The sequence below is a fragment of the Chelonoidis abingdonii genome, chromosome 4 (assembly GCF_003597395.2).
Source record: "Chelonoidis abingdonii isolate Lonesome George chromosome 4, CheloAbing_2.0, whole genome shotgun sequence".
NCBI classification, from domain to species: Eukaryota; Metazoa; Chordata; order Testudines; family Testudinidae; genus Chelonoidis; species Chelonoidis abingdonii.
Genome location: NC_133772.1, coordinates 87,367,489 through 87,385,981, shown reverse-complemented (window position 1 = coordinate 87,385,981; position 18,493 = coordinate 87,367,489). Strand labels below are relative to the sequence as shown.

Here is an 18,493-nt window from a genome sequence, read left to right as displayed (position 1 = left end):
ACAGCTGCGATCCAGAGGGCCCTGGGCTGGAACCCGGAGTAGAGGGCGGGCCCGGGTTCCCCCCAAACCTCCCAACTCCTGATGAGACACAGGAGGAGTTGACCCAGACTGTGGGGAAGATCACTGAGGTGAGCAAATCTGCCAAGAAGCGCAGGACCCACCAAGGTAGAGGAGGAACTTTGTGACACAAGCTTTGTGGCAAACAGACAAATCCCGACCCAAACTTTGCCATGTTTGTCAGACTCTTAGAAGTTCCAGACAGAAGGTTTAAATAGGGCTTGGTCTTTTTATCCTCACATATGTAGAGTCACAGTAGTGGTGCTGGGCCAAGTCTGAGTCCCAGGTCTGAGCACCCCTAGTTCTTTAATGGTGTTCAATATCCGAACCTGGATTTAGAATTGAACTTTGTGTCCAGCTCCTCCCTTTGCAGGGGGCAGGGCCAAGCTTCAGCCCCACATGCCCCTGAATTCCCGTGTGTTTGAAAGTCAGAATAGAATTTTGTGGCTTGAGTCCATTTCTATGGTGTCGTAATACATTCATTACAATGTCTGTCTTACCCAGGAAGTTCCTGCTGGGCATAACTTCCTTAATGCGGAGGCTTGTGGCTCCCATGGGAATGATGAAGATTTGATTGTAACCTGAAGAAAATGAAGGAAGTTGGTCAAGGTACTGACAGACAGTGATGGAGGATGTGAGAGGCTCGCCCGTGTGCGTGGGAGCTGTGCCCAGCTGCACTAGTGGCTGCATGGATGAGTTTGGAGATAACTGGAAAGAACTCAATCCAGCTGTTGCAGCTTCATTGATTTTAGGATGGCTGCACCCAGATTTGTTTCACCCATGGTTTAGTCCACCCACTTTATGGCTAAAATACATCTGAGAGCAGTGTTATCAGAGCATCGCACCCTGAGAACAATATGGTCAGGAGCCCGTTTGGGCTTCCATTATAAACCCTAATTTTCAGTGTTTCCTATCTCAGACATTTCAAAATGCATCAGATTGCAACTCCGCAGACAAAGATTCATCCCAGTGCAATCATTAGGCTGAAGAAGTAGTTCAGAGCCAGACAAATGTGGGAGAGCCAGGTTCCAAGTCCTGGTCTCAGTCTCCCACTCCTTTGAGAGGTTCTGCAGACCTTGGGTACCCAGCTCCATTGCAAAGAGCACTTCCAGCAGGCATGCTCTGAGGGATAGTTTAATGGAGCGTCTCTTGTCTACAAGAGTTGCGGCATCTACAAGAGAGGGCGAGTGGGAGAACCTTAGGGTTGCAGTGGGAAATAGGAGGAGACCCGCACATAGAGGTGATCACTGTTTTCTAGCTCTAGCCTGCTGTATGGGTGGATTGGGTGAGTGCACTGGTCTAATGGCTCCAGTAAACAGAGAGAGCAGATAAATCCATCAGCTTCATGTGAAGGGTCAAAATGAGGCTAGGCTTACTCTGTCCTTCTCCCCTGTTCACCCTCCTAGAAAATCCACTACTACTGTACCTTTGGGGAGGCTGAGCACATCAAAAGTGCCCTTCACCTCGTAACAGGCCCTGCCATCCCCTCCACACTGCAGGCACTTATCTTCCTTCTTGGCAGAATTGAGCATGTTGTCACAGCCCACAGCCTGTCAGAAAACAACAGCATTAATGTGCTGAAACCAAAACCAGAGCAAGGGATGGGATGGAGAAAGAAAAGGCCAAGGCCTAGACTGATCACTAGGAGGAGGATAAACTAGATAGCTCTGAGGTGCAGTAGAAAGGGTGGGTGACTGGGCTGGTGGTTAACTCTCCCCAAGAGTCCACAGAAATGTATGTACATGCTCCCCACTCTTCCTTCAGTTCCCTAGAAACCAAATGCATTTGCTGTGTTGTTGGGTAACAAGGGCATTGTTTGGGAAGTGCTGGACAGGATAAAGGGAAATGCCAAGAAGACTGACATACACCTACTCTCTCTCACAGAAAAGGGATGAAGTGGTAGGATGACTTACTTGGCAGACCCCCTCGACACAAACATCCCGTTTGCCTGGCTCACAGGGCGTCCCATCAGTTACTGCTTCCTTATGCCTGTAGTAGAAGTTCTCTCCCTTGGGAATACAGTTTAACTCACATTTATTGGGAGCTGGAAGGGAAGAAAATAGCAGGTGTCATGTGACATGGTTAATCCCTTACAAACACACCATGAGCCTGAACCTTAAATGTAGGATTAGGCCCTGAGGAGTGGATTGCTATTAACATTAATGACTGGTTCCTACACAATGCATTCCCATGTAGTATGAGGCTTTTCAGAGAGACTGAACAAATGTTAAGACAGAGGAACAGCAGTAACATATCAACAAAGAATGAAATTCTTCAAGTAAGCTTAAAAAAAACCAATCACTCAGAGCTGGCTGGGTGAATATGGAAGACAGTAGAGTCCAGAGGGTAGAGCAGAGAGTTAGGACGTCTGATTTCTATTCCTGCCTCTAGACTTGGTTCTCTGAGTGTCCTTGAGCAAACCACATGTAGCAAGATTTTTGGCAGCGAACATGAAGAGCTTTGATTTTGGGGGATCCAATCTGAGATACTTTTTGCCTGATTATCAAAGGTGTTGAACAGCTGGTGGAGCTATAGATTTCTGTGCCTCGAAGGCAACCCTTGCCAGAGATCTTATGCAATTGTTCTGGAAGATGATCCATTGCAACAGACACCTGTAGCTGTTCCAGAAGAGGACCCCTCCGGACAGACACCTATGCATTTAGGACTCTTTCCAGACAGAGACCCCCTACTTTCAGGCAAAGCCAAATACCCCCAAAGCAAACAAGTTTAAAACCTTGTATTCATTACCTCCATAATAAGGCTGCCACTTGTATCTCTTTCCTTGGAATTCTGTGCCATCAAACTCAGCACACTGCTCTGCTCGGAAGTCTCTGGAGCCCTCAGGGCAGCTCTGTGGGGGAAGAGAGGACCCAGTCGCAAAACGTTCTCACAGGCAGGAGGGAGGTAAAGGAAAGGATCTCACTGGGGTGTGTTCCTCACAGTTTCCTCACAGACGGGCAATGACAAAGTCACTCCTGAATGCAGCTCTGACACATGACAGCGCATTATGCTGTCTCCAGGTCAGGCCAGCTTCTTTCTTCTCTTAAAGCAGGTGGTTAGGGAACTGCTTCTTCCCAGAGAGAAGGTCTTTGGATGGCTACCAAGCTATAACCACGAACATCAACAGTATGAGTGCTCCTTGATTTCTTTCCATGGCATTGTCCATAATAAACCAGACCTGTCTCGTAGTCAAAGGATTCAGACCCAGAGCCCTAAACCTTTTCTCATATTGTCTTCCTGATCCCTCTGCTTCCCACAGTCTCTCAAATGCAGCCTTGATGCTCTGTATGTATTGGGAATCTCTGAATAGGCTCTGGATAGTAGAAGGAATTCTCAGTGTAGTGAGCAGATACTGGGGTTTTCAGAAAACTGAGGGTGAGATAATTGTAATTATACTAATATCTATATGCTGCAATCACCAAACAGAGTTGGTATGTGCCCAGAATCTATTGCACAAGGGCACAAATTCTAGCCTGGGGCCTAGTCACCGGTGAGCACCCCCAAGCAAACAGTGTTCACCAGCAGTACTGGCTCTGGTGCTCCTGGGAGGAGAAGAATCCTATTGGCACTGAGTGGGCTCAGCACATGGCTTCTGAAGAAAATTAAGCTCCTTCAGGAGAGGAAGCAGCAGGGAGAGAATATACTGAGCACTGTACCTGAATATTGCACAAGTGATAGTTTCGAGTTGGTCCAATACAGTTAGACCCACCATCTGTCCTGAAAGACAGAGAAACAATGTGAAGTAGTTCTGAAGAGATTGTAAATATCATCCCCATTGCTATTTATTAATGATCTCCCAGGTAACACAGTGAATTTATCAGCACACAGCATGCAGCACTAAGACACGTTCCCTGTCCCAAAGAGCTACCAACTTAAGAGAGCCCATTTCTTTCCTACTGTACTGAACCTGGCATCTTGCTGTAATCTTGTTATAGATACAGGTAGTATATACACTATGTATTGTCACAGGGTGGTTTTTAAATTTTCTGGGGGCAACATTTTTTCCCCACCAATTAGTGCAGGCTGTTTCTTTTATTCTTTGTCAGGCTTTTTATTAACACAAAGCTTGATGTCTCTAACAGCAGCTGTGTGATACAGCATGTCTACCTGGGGGTGAGTAGGAAGAATGGGTGGGGTGGCAATGGATATGAAGTCAGTGTGCACGCACACTTCAAACTACCCTGCCATTCACATTCCTCCTGTTATGGGACTCATTAGCTGGAAGAACAGAATGGCCAAAGGGAAGGGAGGTAACCATCTTCCCTGATTCTACTGCTGACTCTTCAAAATGAGAGGGATACAGCTCAATGCCTAACAAGTTCATATCCAGGGAGAAATTGGATTTGAAAAAGCCATCTGTTGTACCCAGAGGTGGATTAGGGATTTATGGGGTCCTGGGCCTGAGCAAGTGGGGGCCTCTCTCCACCCCCACCCTGCAGTTCCCCAACCCTGACCCCCCAGCCCTCCTGCTAGGGAAATGGGGTTGGGGTGCAGGCGCTTGCCCTGCCCTGAGCCCCCACGCCTGGCACTCCTGCCGGGGAGCAGCGTCTGGGCATGGGGGCATCCCCAGCTCCCCAGCAGGAGCTCCAGGTGGGCAGAGCAGGGCAAGTCCCCACATCCTGACCCCACCTCCCGGTGGGAGTGCTGGGCAGGTGGAGCAGGGCAAGCCCCTGTGCCTACCTGGCAGATAGGTGAAGCAGGTCAGGATGTGGGGGTGCCCATTTTTCTGGGGGGTCCCCAAATTGGCCGGGGTCTCTGGACACAGACCATTGGCCCAGTGGGTAATTTGCCACTGGTTGTACCCCTCCTCCTACTCTTTCGGTCCATCATCTCAACACTTGTGACACAGCAAGGCGGGTCTCCAGGAATGCTGAGTCAACCCAGAGCGAGACAGGCCAGATCATGAAGCAAAGGGAAGAGGTATGCTTGGAGATTTTGTTTTTTTGTTGTTGAAATATTGCAGAATAATCAGAACTCTTATAAAAAACCTATTTTAAAAGGAGATTGAGGAGCCGAAGGGAGAACAACGTTGACCATTGTTCAGGCACTGTTACCTTATGGCTTCTGCTGGTAGAACAGTACCTGTTGGGAATCATGGTGTAACAGGGTGGTCCCCTGCTCCTGCCCTGAAGCCTTAAAACAGCCCAGGAGAGGGCTGTGGCTGGGGCAAGAAGCCTGGGTTGATTGGGGAAAGTAGGCTCAGCTGTGACCATGCCCCAGTCAGGCCCAGATGGCCTCTATAAGAGGCTGTGAGCCAGAAGCCCAAAAAGTCTCCCTCTGCCTGTAAAGGGAGAAGGGCCTAGCTCCAGGAAGCCAGATACAGGGTACCTGAGTGAAGCAGGGCTGGGAAAAGGCTGAGGAGCCAGGGAGCTCCAGGCTGCAGCCTAGCATTGGACTAACAGGTATTGGAGGTTGCAGAGGGCAGCCCAGAAGTAGGCCAAGGCAGCAGGTCCAAACCCTTCTTGCCAGTGATGAGTAGGCTGATACTGCAGTCTGCCCCAGGGCATGGGGGATAGACAATGACAGGAAGTAGCCATATACTGAGGCAAGGCGGGAATAAAGGGCACTGGGTCCAGGGAGGGACATGGGGGCCAGAGGAGAGGCGGATCACTGGCCTGCAAAGGGTGCTCTAGAGCTGGAATGAGCTAATTCCTGGAACAGACCAGCAGGAGGCGCTGCAGGGATGAGTCTGCACATCTACACATGAGTCTGAAATAAGAGGCCAGAAAAAAGAAATCCCTTCCTGTGAAAAATCATATTTTTGGGGAGGAAAAAATTGTCCCAGTATCAAAAATGCAAAGTTCTTCATGGGAAGGGATTTCCAGAACAATTCCATTTGGGGAGAACTGAAGGATTTAATATAAGAGAATCTGACTGAGGCTGCCAGAGGCCAAGTGCCCCTGTTCTCTGACTTCCTGGCTCATAGACTCACCACTTCCTCTCTCTGGCAGCCAGATAGTAGGGAGAAGAGAACCAGGGCAGCTCAGCTTCCCCACTAGAGACACAGCCAGGTGAGGCAGGTGGCAGGAAGTTGAGCACTGGGGAAAAGGAACACCTGGGCAGTCAGCCACCAACAGCCTGCCTGGAAGGCTCTTGTCAATTTTACTTTTTCCCTGAAGCAGAAAATGAAACTTACAAGAACCTCTTTGGCAGAGAGGTTGTTTTAATTTTCAGAATTTTTCTGGGAATCCCTTCCTTGGGGGGGTGGGGGGGAGTGTTTTTGACTTTGTCCCAATTTGAGATGAAATGTTTTTTGGAAATTTGAAAACAAAAATTTGCAGGAAGGGATTTCCCTTTTCTGGCAAGATAGGTCACATCCATGATTCCCATTAAGTGCTGCCTCACCAAGAAAGCTGTCATGTGGACATATCTTAGGCACTGTTAACATCATGTCATCAAAAATCATTCCAATGGAAAATTTCCCACCAGCTCTGGTTTGAAAGATCTTAGCACAGACATGGCTTTCTGCCTGCAGGAGAATGATAGGCGCAGTGGTGTGCACATTTCCCCCACAGGGCACCATAATCCTGGCCAGAAAGACACCATTTTGCCATATCAAACTTGTGCCCCAAACACAAATTTTCTTGTCCAATTAACCTCAAACTTTCCAACAATGCCATTCTCCTCTAGCATGGGCATTTCAGACTGAAGTGAGCCCAGCCTATTCAGAAAGTTAGAGGAAAATCTCCATCAGGTTTATAACAAAAACTATGTGAAAAGCTTCCTATAGAATAGACTTTTTACTGTGACTCCATTATATATTAGAGATGGCCCCAAACTGTAACCTCAAATAAGAATCCCCCTCAATCCACCTTGAATGTGGGTCAGTTTGGAATTGTTCCCCTGGATCTGAACCCACCACCATAATTTTAGCTGTGTCTAGGGCTGAAAACTGGAAAAGGTCTGTTTTCTGGATCCAGTGGAAACAGCTGGTTTCTCAAGATCTAAGATATTTGGGCTGAAATTTTGACAGAAAAGCTATTGCAATTTTGGCATCACCAAGATCAAATTTTAGCCTTGTTCAGCTTTGAAGCCACACTCTAAACCCTAATAAAAGAAACCTAAGGTCAGCTCCTAGGCTGGTGTAAATTGTTGAAGCTCTATTGAGGCTAATGGAGCAATGCTGATTTACACTTGCTGGGGATCTGGCCCCATTCTGGAGCCAAACTCTGCCTCTCAGTTTCATCTTATTTATATACACTAGATTCTACTTCATCTCTAAACGAACTCTTTTGGGGGAGAGCTGCTTATTAGAGATGCCTTCCAGAAAACAGATTTAGCCTTATTTCCATGCAGGGAATAAGAGTGACAGGTCAAACTTTCTTTGGTAGGTGACTGACAGCTCAGTCCACCAAGAGAAATTAGAAAGCTACCCTGAGCTACCTGGTGATGCCTCTTATGGGGGGAGAAAGAGCACGGTAATATAAAAAGAAGAAAACCCTCACCTTTGCGAGTAGCAGCGTCGCTGCCGAAAGCTGATGCCCCCGCCACAGCTCCGACTGCACCCGCTCCATTCTCCCCAGCCCCCCCAGAAATCAATCTGCCGCTTTGCCTTGCGGGCCTGTGAAAACCAAACATTCAAGTGAACACGTTGAGACAGAATAAAAGTAGCAAAATTGAACCAACTACATCATGCTGTACCAAGCAAAGGTGTTACCATTCCCTCTCCCTAGCTAATGGGTAAGGAGATACAGGGAAAAGGACAAGAGCCAAGAATAAAAAGCCTTAAGTACTAGAAAAAGAATCTAGTGCCCCACCCACCTACGGGATCACAAGCCCGAACATCTAAACTGCAGTTTTATGGCCCTGCAGACCAAGTCCTGTGAACTTGAGCCAGCTGATCTGGGCCCGCCATGGCTGTGCCACAAGTCTTTTACTGCAGCATAGACATACAGGCCAACTCTATTTACCTTCAATCGATTCGGTTGCCTCCAAGAAAGGATCCCAGTTCCTTGGGATGTTTCTCCCAACACTCTAGACCAGCAGTTCTCAAACTGTTGGTCAGGACCCCAAAGTGGGTTGTGATTCTGTTTTAATGGGGTCACCAGGGCAGGCATTAGGCTTGCTGGGACCTGGGGCTGAAGCCAAAAGTCTGAGTCCCACCGCCCAGAGTTGGAGCCGAAACCTGAGGGCTTCAGCCTTGAGCGGCGAGGCTCAGGTTACAGCTCCCGCCGGCCCAGGCCAGAAGCCCTCAAGCTTTGACTTCGCCCCCCAACCTGGGGGGGCAGGCCTCAGGCTCCCACTTTGGCTCCCCTGCCTGGGGCGGAGGGGTTTGGTCTTCAGTCCCCATTTCCAGGGTCGTGTAGTAATTTTTGTTGTCAGAAGGGGGTTGCAGTGCAATGAAATTTGTCTAGACACAAAGCACTACTTCCCAGATTAGGCAAAAAGATATGCTGACATAGGCATCACCATCCCAGACCAGATCAATAGTGCCAGCTACTCCTTTATCCTATCTCCAGGCCCGACTCTTAAAAGAAAGGCATAAAACACCTACAATAGAGCTGTCTGCAATATGATTCCAGGGAGGAACATTTTTTCCTGACTATCCCTGGTGGTCACCACATGCTCTGGGAATCAGCATTGATAGTCCTAATCATGTTTGTATTCTAGATGATATAACTGAAGTATGGGTGTCAAGGGAACCCACGGATACATTTAAGACTAGGATAAGATATTAGTACTAAGTGCAATGCTATCAGTAAGAGAACATTGCCCCAGAAGGGTGTAAAATATTGTAGCTGGGGGAAACCTGGCTCATTGCAGTCAGCATGATCAGTACAGAGAAGGATGTGGAACTTGGGGAGGGGGGAGATAGTCTGAGAAGGAATAATGATTGCAGGGATGCAAGGAGATTACTTACTATGAGATTATTTGGAAGACAGAAGGGGGGAAAACAGTGCATCCCAGAGAGAGATAGGAGTCTTGGATTTAGAATGGTAATTGAAAATAAGGCTTGTAACTAGGGTTATGTGTGTGTGTCCACAGGGCTCTGTTTGCAAATCCTGCAGTTGAGAGGGGCTAAGTGTCTGCTTGGGCAGCAAGCCAACGTTGCTACCGCCTGGACAATGGAGCTGAGAGATATAAAAGGTTGCAACAGGAGTCAGTAGCTCTCTTTACAACCACTCCATTTCCTTTGCCCTTTAATGTTAGAATTCTGTCCAAAAAGCAATCGAGTTTATCCGGCAGGATTTATGAACCCAGGATGCCTACTGCTAATGGTTACATCACTCTCAAGGGCCCAGAGCCTGGACTGCATCCAAGCTGTATTGGGTACAGCTCAGAAAGGGAGGGGTGCAAAGGTGACTGTGTCTTTTGGAACATATCCAGAGCTTCCCTAAACATTCTTTGGTACTTTAAATACAAACTAATGTAATAGTCAAATCTTACACTATTTACAACCTTGCAGAAAAGAACAGCCAAAGGCTATTAACATCCTGTGTGCTGACTGCCACTGCAGCCCCTGAGCAATGAAGGCATGTGTGTTCTGGATAAAGCTGGCATTCCCCTGCACCCAGACATCATCTTCCAGTTGCACTCCGGGAATGGTCTCCTGCTGAAGAACAAGCTGTTGCAGGCTGGCAGCACAGCATGATGACATCACTCATTGTGATCTTATGTTGTAACAGAATAGTTGCTGGGTTGGATCGGATCAGGCTGATCCTAAAACGGTTGTTTCAGATCTCCAGTACGACTGTTGGCCCAGCCATAACTTGGCCTGGCCCTTGTAAACTATCAAATTAGTCCTCCCCCTGGGTGTGTAAATTCCCTGTGTCTTCTGGAGATGGCTTTTTTATTTTCTATCTATATTTCCTTGCTTGTATATGAGTCCTTGGTGTAACACCCACAGCTGTCTCTCCTCCTCTCTCCCTCCTGTACAGAATGTCTCCCTTTGCAGATACAACTGTCACAGGAATCATCCCACTATATTTCTGTAACTGTTACCGAATCACACTCATGAATGTCTTTCTGCAACATCCCCATGAGTTCTTCCTACCTTGTCCCTGTGATGCTCTAGCATTTGTAAGGATGCACTGGAAGAAGTCGTTCCTTCTCCTTGCACTTTGATGTCCTGTTTGCGTTATACATGCTATGTACAACCCTCTTCAACCTCTTACACTACAAGTCTACAATCCAAACCCCTTGAGATGAATCCCTTGGTGCTGACCATCTCTCTCATCCTCATGGGAGGCAAGTTTGTAGAAATTTTGGTGGTGCCCAGAACCTGCCCCCCCAACTCCGCCCCCTCAAACTCCGCCTCCACCTGCCTAGGGCTCTGGGAGGGGTTTCAGGAGGGAGGTCTGGGGTGCAGGTCCTGGGCTGGGGATTAGGGTGAAGGAGGGGTGCAGGTTTTGGGAAGGAGTTTGGGGGCTGGGTGCAGGCTCCGGGCTGGGGCAGGAGGTGGGTGTGCAGCAGGGGGTGAAGGCTGCAGGCTTTGGGACGGAGTTTGGGTGCAGGCTCTGGGTTGGTAGTGGGGGTGTAGGAAGGGGTGAGGGGTGCAGGATCTGGGAGAGAGTTTGGGTGCTGGGTGCAGGCTCTGGGCTGGGGGTGGGTGTGCAGGAGGGGGTGAGGGGTGCAGGCTTTGGGACGGAGTTTGGGTGCAGGCTCGGCTGGGGGTGGGGGTGTAGGAAGGAGGAGGCGGTGCATGCTGGGGCAGAGGCTCAGGGTGCAGGGGAATGAGGGTTGGGGCTGAGGATGAGGGGTTCATGATGCGGGAGGGCTCAGAGCTGGGGCATAGGCTCAGGGTGCAGGGGAATGAGGGTTGGGGCTGAGGATGAGGGGTTCATGCTGCGGGGGTGGGGGCTCAGGGCTGGGGCAGAGGATTAGGTTGCAGGGGGGATGAGGGCTCTGGCTGGGGATGATGATTAGGGCGCAGGGGGATGAGGGGTTCATGATGTGGAGGGATGAGGGCTCTGGCTGGAGATGAGGATCAGGGTGCAGAGGGATGAGGCTCTGGCTGAGGAAGAGGATCAGGGTGCAGATGGATGAGGGCTCTGTCTGGGGATGAGGGGTTTGGGGTGTTGGAGAGGCTCAGGGCTAGGGCAGAAGAGCAGGGTAAGGGCAGCCTGCCTTGCCATTAGCGGATGGCAGGCGCTAGGACCCTGGGGGAGCAGACAGCAGTTCTGCCAGGAGCCGTTCTCTGGCAGCACGAGCAGGCAGAGACACGGCAGAGGGGGGACGCAGGGGGAGGGGTGGAAGGCGGAGGCCGGGACCTGCTCCAGGCAGGGACGTGGCGGGGCGGGGCGGTGGCGGGAGACCCGAGGGAGCCGGGGCCCGATCCAGGCAGGGCCAGGGGAGAGACTCAGCTCCAAATATTGCTGGAGCAGGGCCCCCAGCCCTGAATATTCCTGGAGCCCGGGCACCTCGAGCCCATATAACCTGCCATCTATGCTCATCCTAGCTACAGCATGCCTGACTCAGCGAAACTGCTCTCTCTGCATTACAGGCACTTCCATGCACTTTTCCCTTTCTAGTAAATATCTTCCTGGCCAGAGCACTCATTGCTGGTGCATAGGGCCCAAAGCTGAACTCTTATTAATCAGTCTGTCTCACCCATTCATGCGTTTCCCCTCGGTCAGAAATAACCTGCTGGATGTCTCTCTCTCCTTCCCACCTCGCCATTTTAGGAATGGTCCCATCAGTGGAGTTTTGGGCCTCTCAATCTTTTTAATTGATCCTCCAGCCCCCTACTCCTGTCCTCTATACTGGTATCAATCTGTATACACCTTCTCTCTCCTCCTTCATCCTCTGTCCCTATACACAGATGAATGAAACATGCTACAGATCTGTTGCTCTACGGTGTTTCTCCTTTCTACCAGCTGGCTGATTCAGAAGCAGCATTAATTCATTCTGGAAACAAAGGATCTTTCAGTCAGCAGAAAGAAGAAGAAAACACCTAGATCAAATCCTGACTCACGGCGGCTGAGAATCAGATAACTGGGAGGGGGTAGAATGGCAGCAGCTGCTCTCAAGCCCTCTCTCAGCACATGGACTGGTGTGCTAAATATTCAGGCATTTCTGCTATATAAGTGTTATCATTCTTTCTTCTCTGTACACAAAGTGACATCCCCATGGACTCTTCACAGTGAGGTGTATGGACCTGCAGAGCCCAGGAGCAATCATCGACTCAACACTACTTCGTTTAGCCACAGCACAAAGGGGATATCTCAGCAAAAGAGCCCTTGCTGAGCAGTATAGTGACAGAGGAATTTCCATTCTGGGCTCACTACTCCCATATATTCAAAACAATGCACTGGGCTTGTTTTGTGTGCATGTGTACAGACTTGCATAAATATATAGCTATTTTATAGGTCTGTGTATTTATGATAGATACAAAATCTATTATTACAGGATCCTTATAAAGAGCTGTTTCTAGACACCATTATCCAGTTTTTGTCCCAACAGCCTTCCTTTGCTCTGCTCAGCCTCTGGTAGGCTTTCATCTAGTGTCAGCCATGATGACTAAACCCCTGTCCCTGCCGCACCCTCAAGCAGAATCATCAACGTTCATTATTAGTGTACCACCCAGCTCCATTTTCCTGCCTTCAGCAACACACATCCACAGAGTTCTCTAATTTGCCATGGGTGTGCCTAGGAGAGCATGTTTTAACATGTCAGAGAAAGCACCACAGGGTACAGAATTGCCCTGCCTGACACACAAAGGCATCAGAAACACAAGCTCTGGTTAGCTCTCCTTACTAGACAGCCGTCCATTGCGGGGAATGGTTAAAGCAGTAGAATGACATATGCCCCCTTGCTGACTCTCTCCTTTGCTTGGACGTCTTGTACTCCAGGTGCAGGGAGGATTTTAAAGAGTAAGATTACTCAGGAGAGTGGGATATTCATGTGACATGCTCAGCTCTCCGTGGTCAGTGTGGCAGAGTAAATAGGCTGCTGTGCTCCAGAGCCAACATTAGGCATAAGCAGACTAAGCAAGTGCTTTAGGGGAAGCTCAAGGGGCCACCTATTAGCTTTTTATTATGTTTTAATATGAGGGGGACAAAACATTCCTGCATATGGCCCCTAATGGGCTAGCACCCCCATGGTGGTGCTCTGAACCGAGTGGAACTTTTTAAGGTCAATGGTCTCATTTCTAAGTCTAGTGTAACATTTGTAACTCCTGGGTTAGGCTGTTGCTGACCTGATTTGTGGCATCTTCTGCTTATAAAGACAACTGTGTCCAGAGTAACCAGTTAGTGGTGTAAAAGGGATGCCTCCTGCTCCCGTGAGGATTGGTTCACACCCTGCCTTTGAGAGTGATTCCAATATACACAGTGCTCTAAGGAGCCCATGAACCAAGCAGGATACAAACTGAACTTACAGCACAAGGTACTGCGGGGAGGAGGTATGAAACCCAACTGGGAGGGGTAGAGAATGTTGGCAGTACCTGTGTGACATTGGAGAAGGCCCTTCAGGGATTTCTCAGCCGCTCAGGGAGACAGACAAGTAGATAAGTAAAGAGAAAAGGCTGGGTATTTCAGACAGACAAGGCAGGTGAAGTAATATCTTTTACTGGACCAATTCCTGCTGGTGAGAGAGAAAAGCCTTCGAGCCACACAGAACTCTTCTCTGAAAACTTTATAGAAAAGCTTCTTTCTCTCACCAACAGAAATTGGTTCAATAAAAGATATTACCTCACCCACCTTGTCTCTATAATATCCTGGGAGTGACATGGCCAGAACTACACTACATATTGCAAACAGAGGGAGCACTGGCAGGTATCAGGCATAAAATTCCTATTGGAGACACAATGGTTTTATAATTATAGCACCACTTTATGGCTAAGAAGGAACTTACATTCTAAGGTCCTATTTTTCAGCATTTAGGGCCCAATCCATGTCATTGGCTTCAAAGAGCTTTGAATCAGCCCCTTCAGAAGTTTCCCAAAGAACTGCACCGGGCACTGTATCTAATCAGCCCTTTTCTCCACTAAGTCAGCAACTTTATATTGTGAACTGCTGTTCAAAACTCCTTAGAAATTCCTCAAAAAAACAAACACATTACTTGAGCCACAATTAGCATTTCTGGGGCTTACTGAACCCAATAATCCATTTATTAGATAGATACATAGATCTGGTACAAACCTTGCTTATTTGGGCACACAAGCTTGTTTCCAAAAAAAAGGAGGTGATGAAAAGTGCCTCCACATTGGAGGACTAGCTACAAGAGTTTGCACAATGTTACCTGCTGGAAGAGAAGGTATGACTGTCAACTTCAGTGATAAAAGATTAATGTGGACTTGGTTCCCTATGTCTTATTGTCAAGTCACGTAGAACATCTGTAGCATAAAACTACAATCATACCCAGAGACTGCATAGGTCAGTTCTCATATCCAGTTTGATCTTACAGTACTTTGCATTTCTTAGATAACTTTCCATGCTTTTATTTGCTAAGTCTGTTTAATGGCATCAAGTTTATCTTTGTATTGATGCACACTTGAGGTCTAATCAAGGGCAAACGTTTCCATTTGGCCATTGTTGAGATATGTGATTGTGGGGTTGGGAGAACAGTTATTACAACACACACAAAAATGTTCTGATTCTTCCAGGTTGATCACAGTTTATTTCATAATGGATTGACAAAGAGTCCACTCTTGAGGTGCATGGAGTCCTCAGCAAGGAATGTGACTGGCTGTGTTTGCAAAACAATTTGCTGAGAAACAAAGAAGTTATCAATGAGAAAAAATGGTGTTAATGGTCTTGGATCAGGTCATCCTCCACATGGGGATTGGTCCTGCTTTGAGCAGGGGGTTGGACTAAAATGAGGGGACAAATAGCTCAGTGGTTTGCGCATTGTCCTGCTAAAGCCAGGGTTGTGAGTTCAATCCTTGAGGGGGCTATTTAGGGATCTGGGGCAAAAATCTATCTGGGATTAGTCCTACTTTGAGCAGAGGGTTGGACTAGATGACCTCCTGAGGTCCCTTCCAACCCTGATATTCTAGGATTCTATGTGGAAAAATCCTAGCATCTGTGGTGCATTATGATCATCTAAGTAGTAATAATCTGCATGTCATTTTCCTGAGTGACTGAAGACTCAATCCTACAAGGTGCTGATCCCTCAACTCCCATTGACATGAAGGGGAGTTGATGGTGCTCAGCATCTCACTGTAGAAACATGACAAGTGCAGTTATTTGGGTATATGCAGATGGGTTGCTTTTGGATATGCAACTCATTTTAGGCTATTGGTGTAACAAAACAAATGAGAAATAAATGGTTGTCCTATATAAATAAGGCAAAAGAAAAACCCTCAACACAGAGTGCAGGCAGCTGGTGCTGCAGGTAGGAGTCCATCTTCTGCCTTCTAGTGCTGCCTGTATATATTGCAGGCTACAGCTAAATCTCTGCTCATTCTGGCCATGAGTCTCAGACACTCTGCTGAGGCTGGACTCAGGCAATCATTTCCAGTAATTCTGTCTTAATTCCTCATTATTCTTGCCTCGGAGACACATGTTGGTAAAGATCTTTAAAGGCAAAAAGTGCTAAGTATCATTATTGTGAACAATACAAAAGTCATCAAGGAAATGCATTCAAACAAAACAGGAACAACTAAAACAAAACAAGGTGGTGGCAGCAGGAGATGAAATACTAAATGGTACAGACGTAGTGAGCACCATATTAAAGAACATCACATTAACCCATTCATCTAAGTGTAAATGTAGAGATACCAGTGGAAGGCAGGAGTTTCCAGATTAATACACACTAGGCAGGATTTTCAACCAGGCCTCAAAACAGCCTCCCTTTGCTATTCAGAGTGGGGGCAAATTAGACATCCTCTAACTACCTGAACAGCCAGATCATGTACCCCTTAAAATGATGAGCAGTTACACACTGGAATAGGCTGAGTAACTTCAGTGGGACTGCTTTGATGACTGGAATTGCCACCAGCATGGGGAAGGGGTTTGTAATCTGGCCCAAAAGGGGCAAAACATGCAGGGTGCAATTATTTGCAGGCACAAAATTACACTTGCACAAATGGAAGCCAGGACAAGGCCTGGCTGGAAATCAGGCCCATTATGTGCCAAACAATCAAAATCTCCATAGCCAAGAGGGAAGGATGACTCATGTGCAAGACCTTGAGAAAGTGGCTTTTATCTGAAGCTTTGTCTACAGCAGGAAAATTCACTCTAGTCTCCCGTGGCACAGTTTCACATGCAGTAGCAGTGGTGGAGCTGTACTGTAGACAGAGCTCGGGAAGTTTTACTGTTGTGTTATCTCCTCCTGCTCTGAGTCTCAATGATAAAAAATGCCTCACTCCTAGCCTCCACCATCATTACCATGAATTCCAGTTTTCCTAGAACAGAAGCAGCTTTAGGGCTTGTCTACACTAAGGCCTTTGTCTGTGTTGTCCACCTGTCCTGTCTTGTCCGACACCTAGTGTGTAAGCTCTAGGAGGCAGGGACTGTCATCTTTGTTACTTGTCTGTAGAGCATCTAGCACAATGAGCCCGTATCCTGCACCTAGGCACTACTGATATAAACAACAGAGCAGATGCTGGCAGCTGGGCTGGACTCCTCCCTGGGTCCCTCCCTACGGAGCCTGGGGTCCCTCATGTGTTGGGAAGAGGAGACAGATCGATCCTGCCGGTTCTGCTTGGTACCAGCACAGTTATTTTCCTACACCCCCCTGAATTTCCCCAACACCCCTCCCCAGTTTTGTGAACTAGTTACATGCCAAACCTGGTGGCTGAATTTTGCGACTTTGTCCTCACCCACAACTATTTCACATTTGGAGACAATATTCACCTTCAAGTCAGCAGCACTGCTATGGGTACCCGCATAGCCCATAGTATGCCAACATTTTTATGGCTCACTTAGAACAACGCTTCCTTAGCTCTCGTCCCCTAATGCCCCTACTCCACACTGATGACATCTTCATCATCTGGACCCATGGAAAAGAAGCCCTCCTTGAGTAATTCCACCATGATTTCAACAATTTCCATCCTACCATCAGCCTCAGCCTAGACCAATCCACACAAGTCGATCCATTTCCTTGACACTACTGTGCTGATAAGTGATGGTCACATAAACACCATGAAAACCCACTGACCACTATACTTATCTACATGCCTCCAGCTTCATCCAGGACCGGATCACACGATCCATTGTCTACAGCCAAGCTCTAAGATACTACCGCATTTGCTCCAATCTCTCAGACAGAGACAAACACCTACAAGATCTCTATCAAGCATTCTTAAAACTACAATACCCACCTGCTGAAGTGAAAAAACAGATTGACAGAGCCAGAAGAGTACCCAGAAGTCACTTACTACAAGACAGGCCCAACACAGAAAATAACAGACGCCTCTAGCCGTCATCTTCAGCCCCAACTAAAACCTCTCCAGCGCATCATCAAAGATCTACAACCTATCCTGAAAGATTACCCTCTCACTCTCACAGATCTTGGGAGACAGACCTGTCCTCTCTTACAGACAGCCCCCCAACCTGAAGCAAATACTCACCAGCAACCGCACGCCACAGAACAAAAACACTAACCCAGAAACCTATCCTTGCAACAAAGCCAGATGCCAACTCTGTCCACATATCTATTCAAGGACTCCATCATAAAGACCTAATCACATCAGCCACACCATCAGGGGCTCGTTTCACCTGCACATCTACCAATGTGATATATGCCATCATGTGCCAGCATTGCCCCTCTCTATCATGTACATTGGCCAAACCGGACAGTCTCTATGCAAAAGAAAATGGACACAAATCAGATGTCAAGAATTATAACATTCAAAACCAGTAGGAGAATACTTCAACCTCTCTGGCCATTCAGTTACAGATTTAAAGTGGCAATTTTGCAACAGAAAAGCTTCAAAAACAGACTCCAAAGAGAAACCGCTGAACTTGGAATATATGCAAACTAGATACAATCAATTTAGGCTTAAAAAGAGACTGGGAATGGCTGAGCCATTACACCATTGAATCAATTTCCCCATGTTAAGTGTCCTCACACACTTCTTGTCAAACTGTCTTAAATGGATCATCTTGATTATCACTACAAAAGTTTTTTTCCTCCTGCTGAGAGTAGCTCATCTTAATTAGCCTTTAGAGTTGGTTGGGCAACTCCCACCTTTTCATGTTCTCTGTATGTGTATAACCTATCTATCTCCTCACTATATGTTCCATTCGCATCCGATGAAGTGGGCTGTAGCCCACAAAAGCTTTTTGCTCAAATAAATGTGTTAGTCTAAGGTGCCACAAGTATGCCAGTTCTTTTTGCAGATACAGGCTATCACAGCTGCTACTCTGAAACATGCCAATTTAGTGACTGTTTGGAAATTTGAATTGAAATTGAAATTACACACTTTAAAAGCATATACAGTGTATGATAAAATACATATCTGAAAAAGTATAATAGATTTCAAAAGTATGAATATAGACTAGCTTCCTTATATAGCTGGTTTTTATGACAATGTCAGTGCATTCATTTC

The 18,493-nt window shown here is 47.3% G+C and overlaps 1 protein-coding gene across 1 annotated transcript in view; it reads right to left on the bottom strand.

The window, feature by feature from the left end:
• The window catches only part of PAPLN (papilin, proteoglycan like sulfated glycoprotein), a 75,116-nt gene that overhangs the window by 42,417 nt on the left and 14,206 nt on the right, over positions 1-18,493 (bottom strand). Inside the window, 6 exon segments of the mRNA XM_075065425.1 lie at positions 558-638; positions 1,484-1,607; positions 1,971-2,101; positions 2,806-2,908; positions 3,714-3,774; positions 7,503-7,618. Of these exon segments, the coding sequence (XP_074921526.1) occupies positions 558-638; positions 1,484-1,607; positions 1,971-2,101; positions 2,806-2,908; positions 3,714-3,774; positions 7,503-7,618 (616 nt within the window).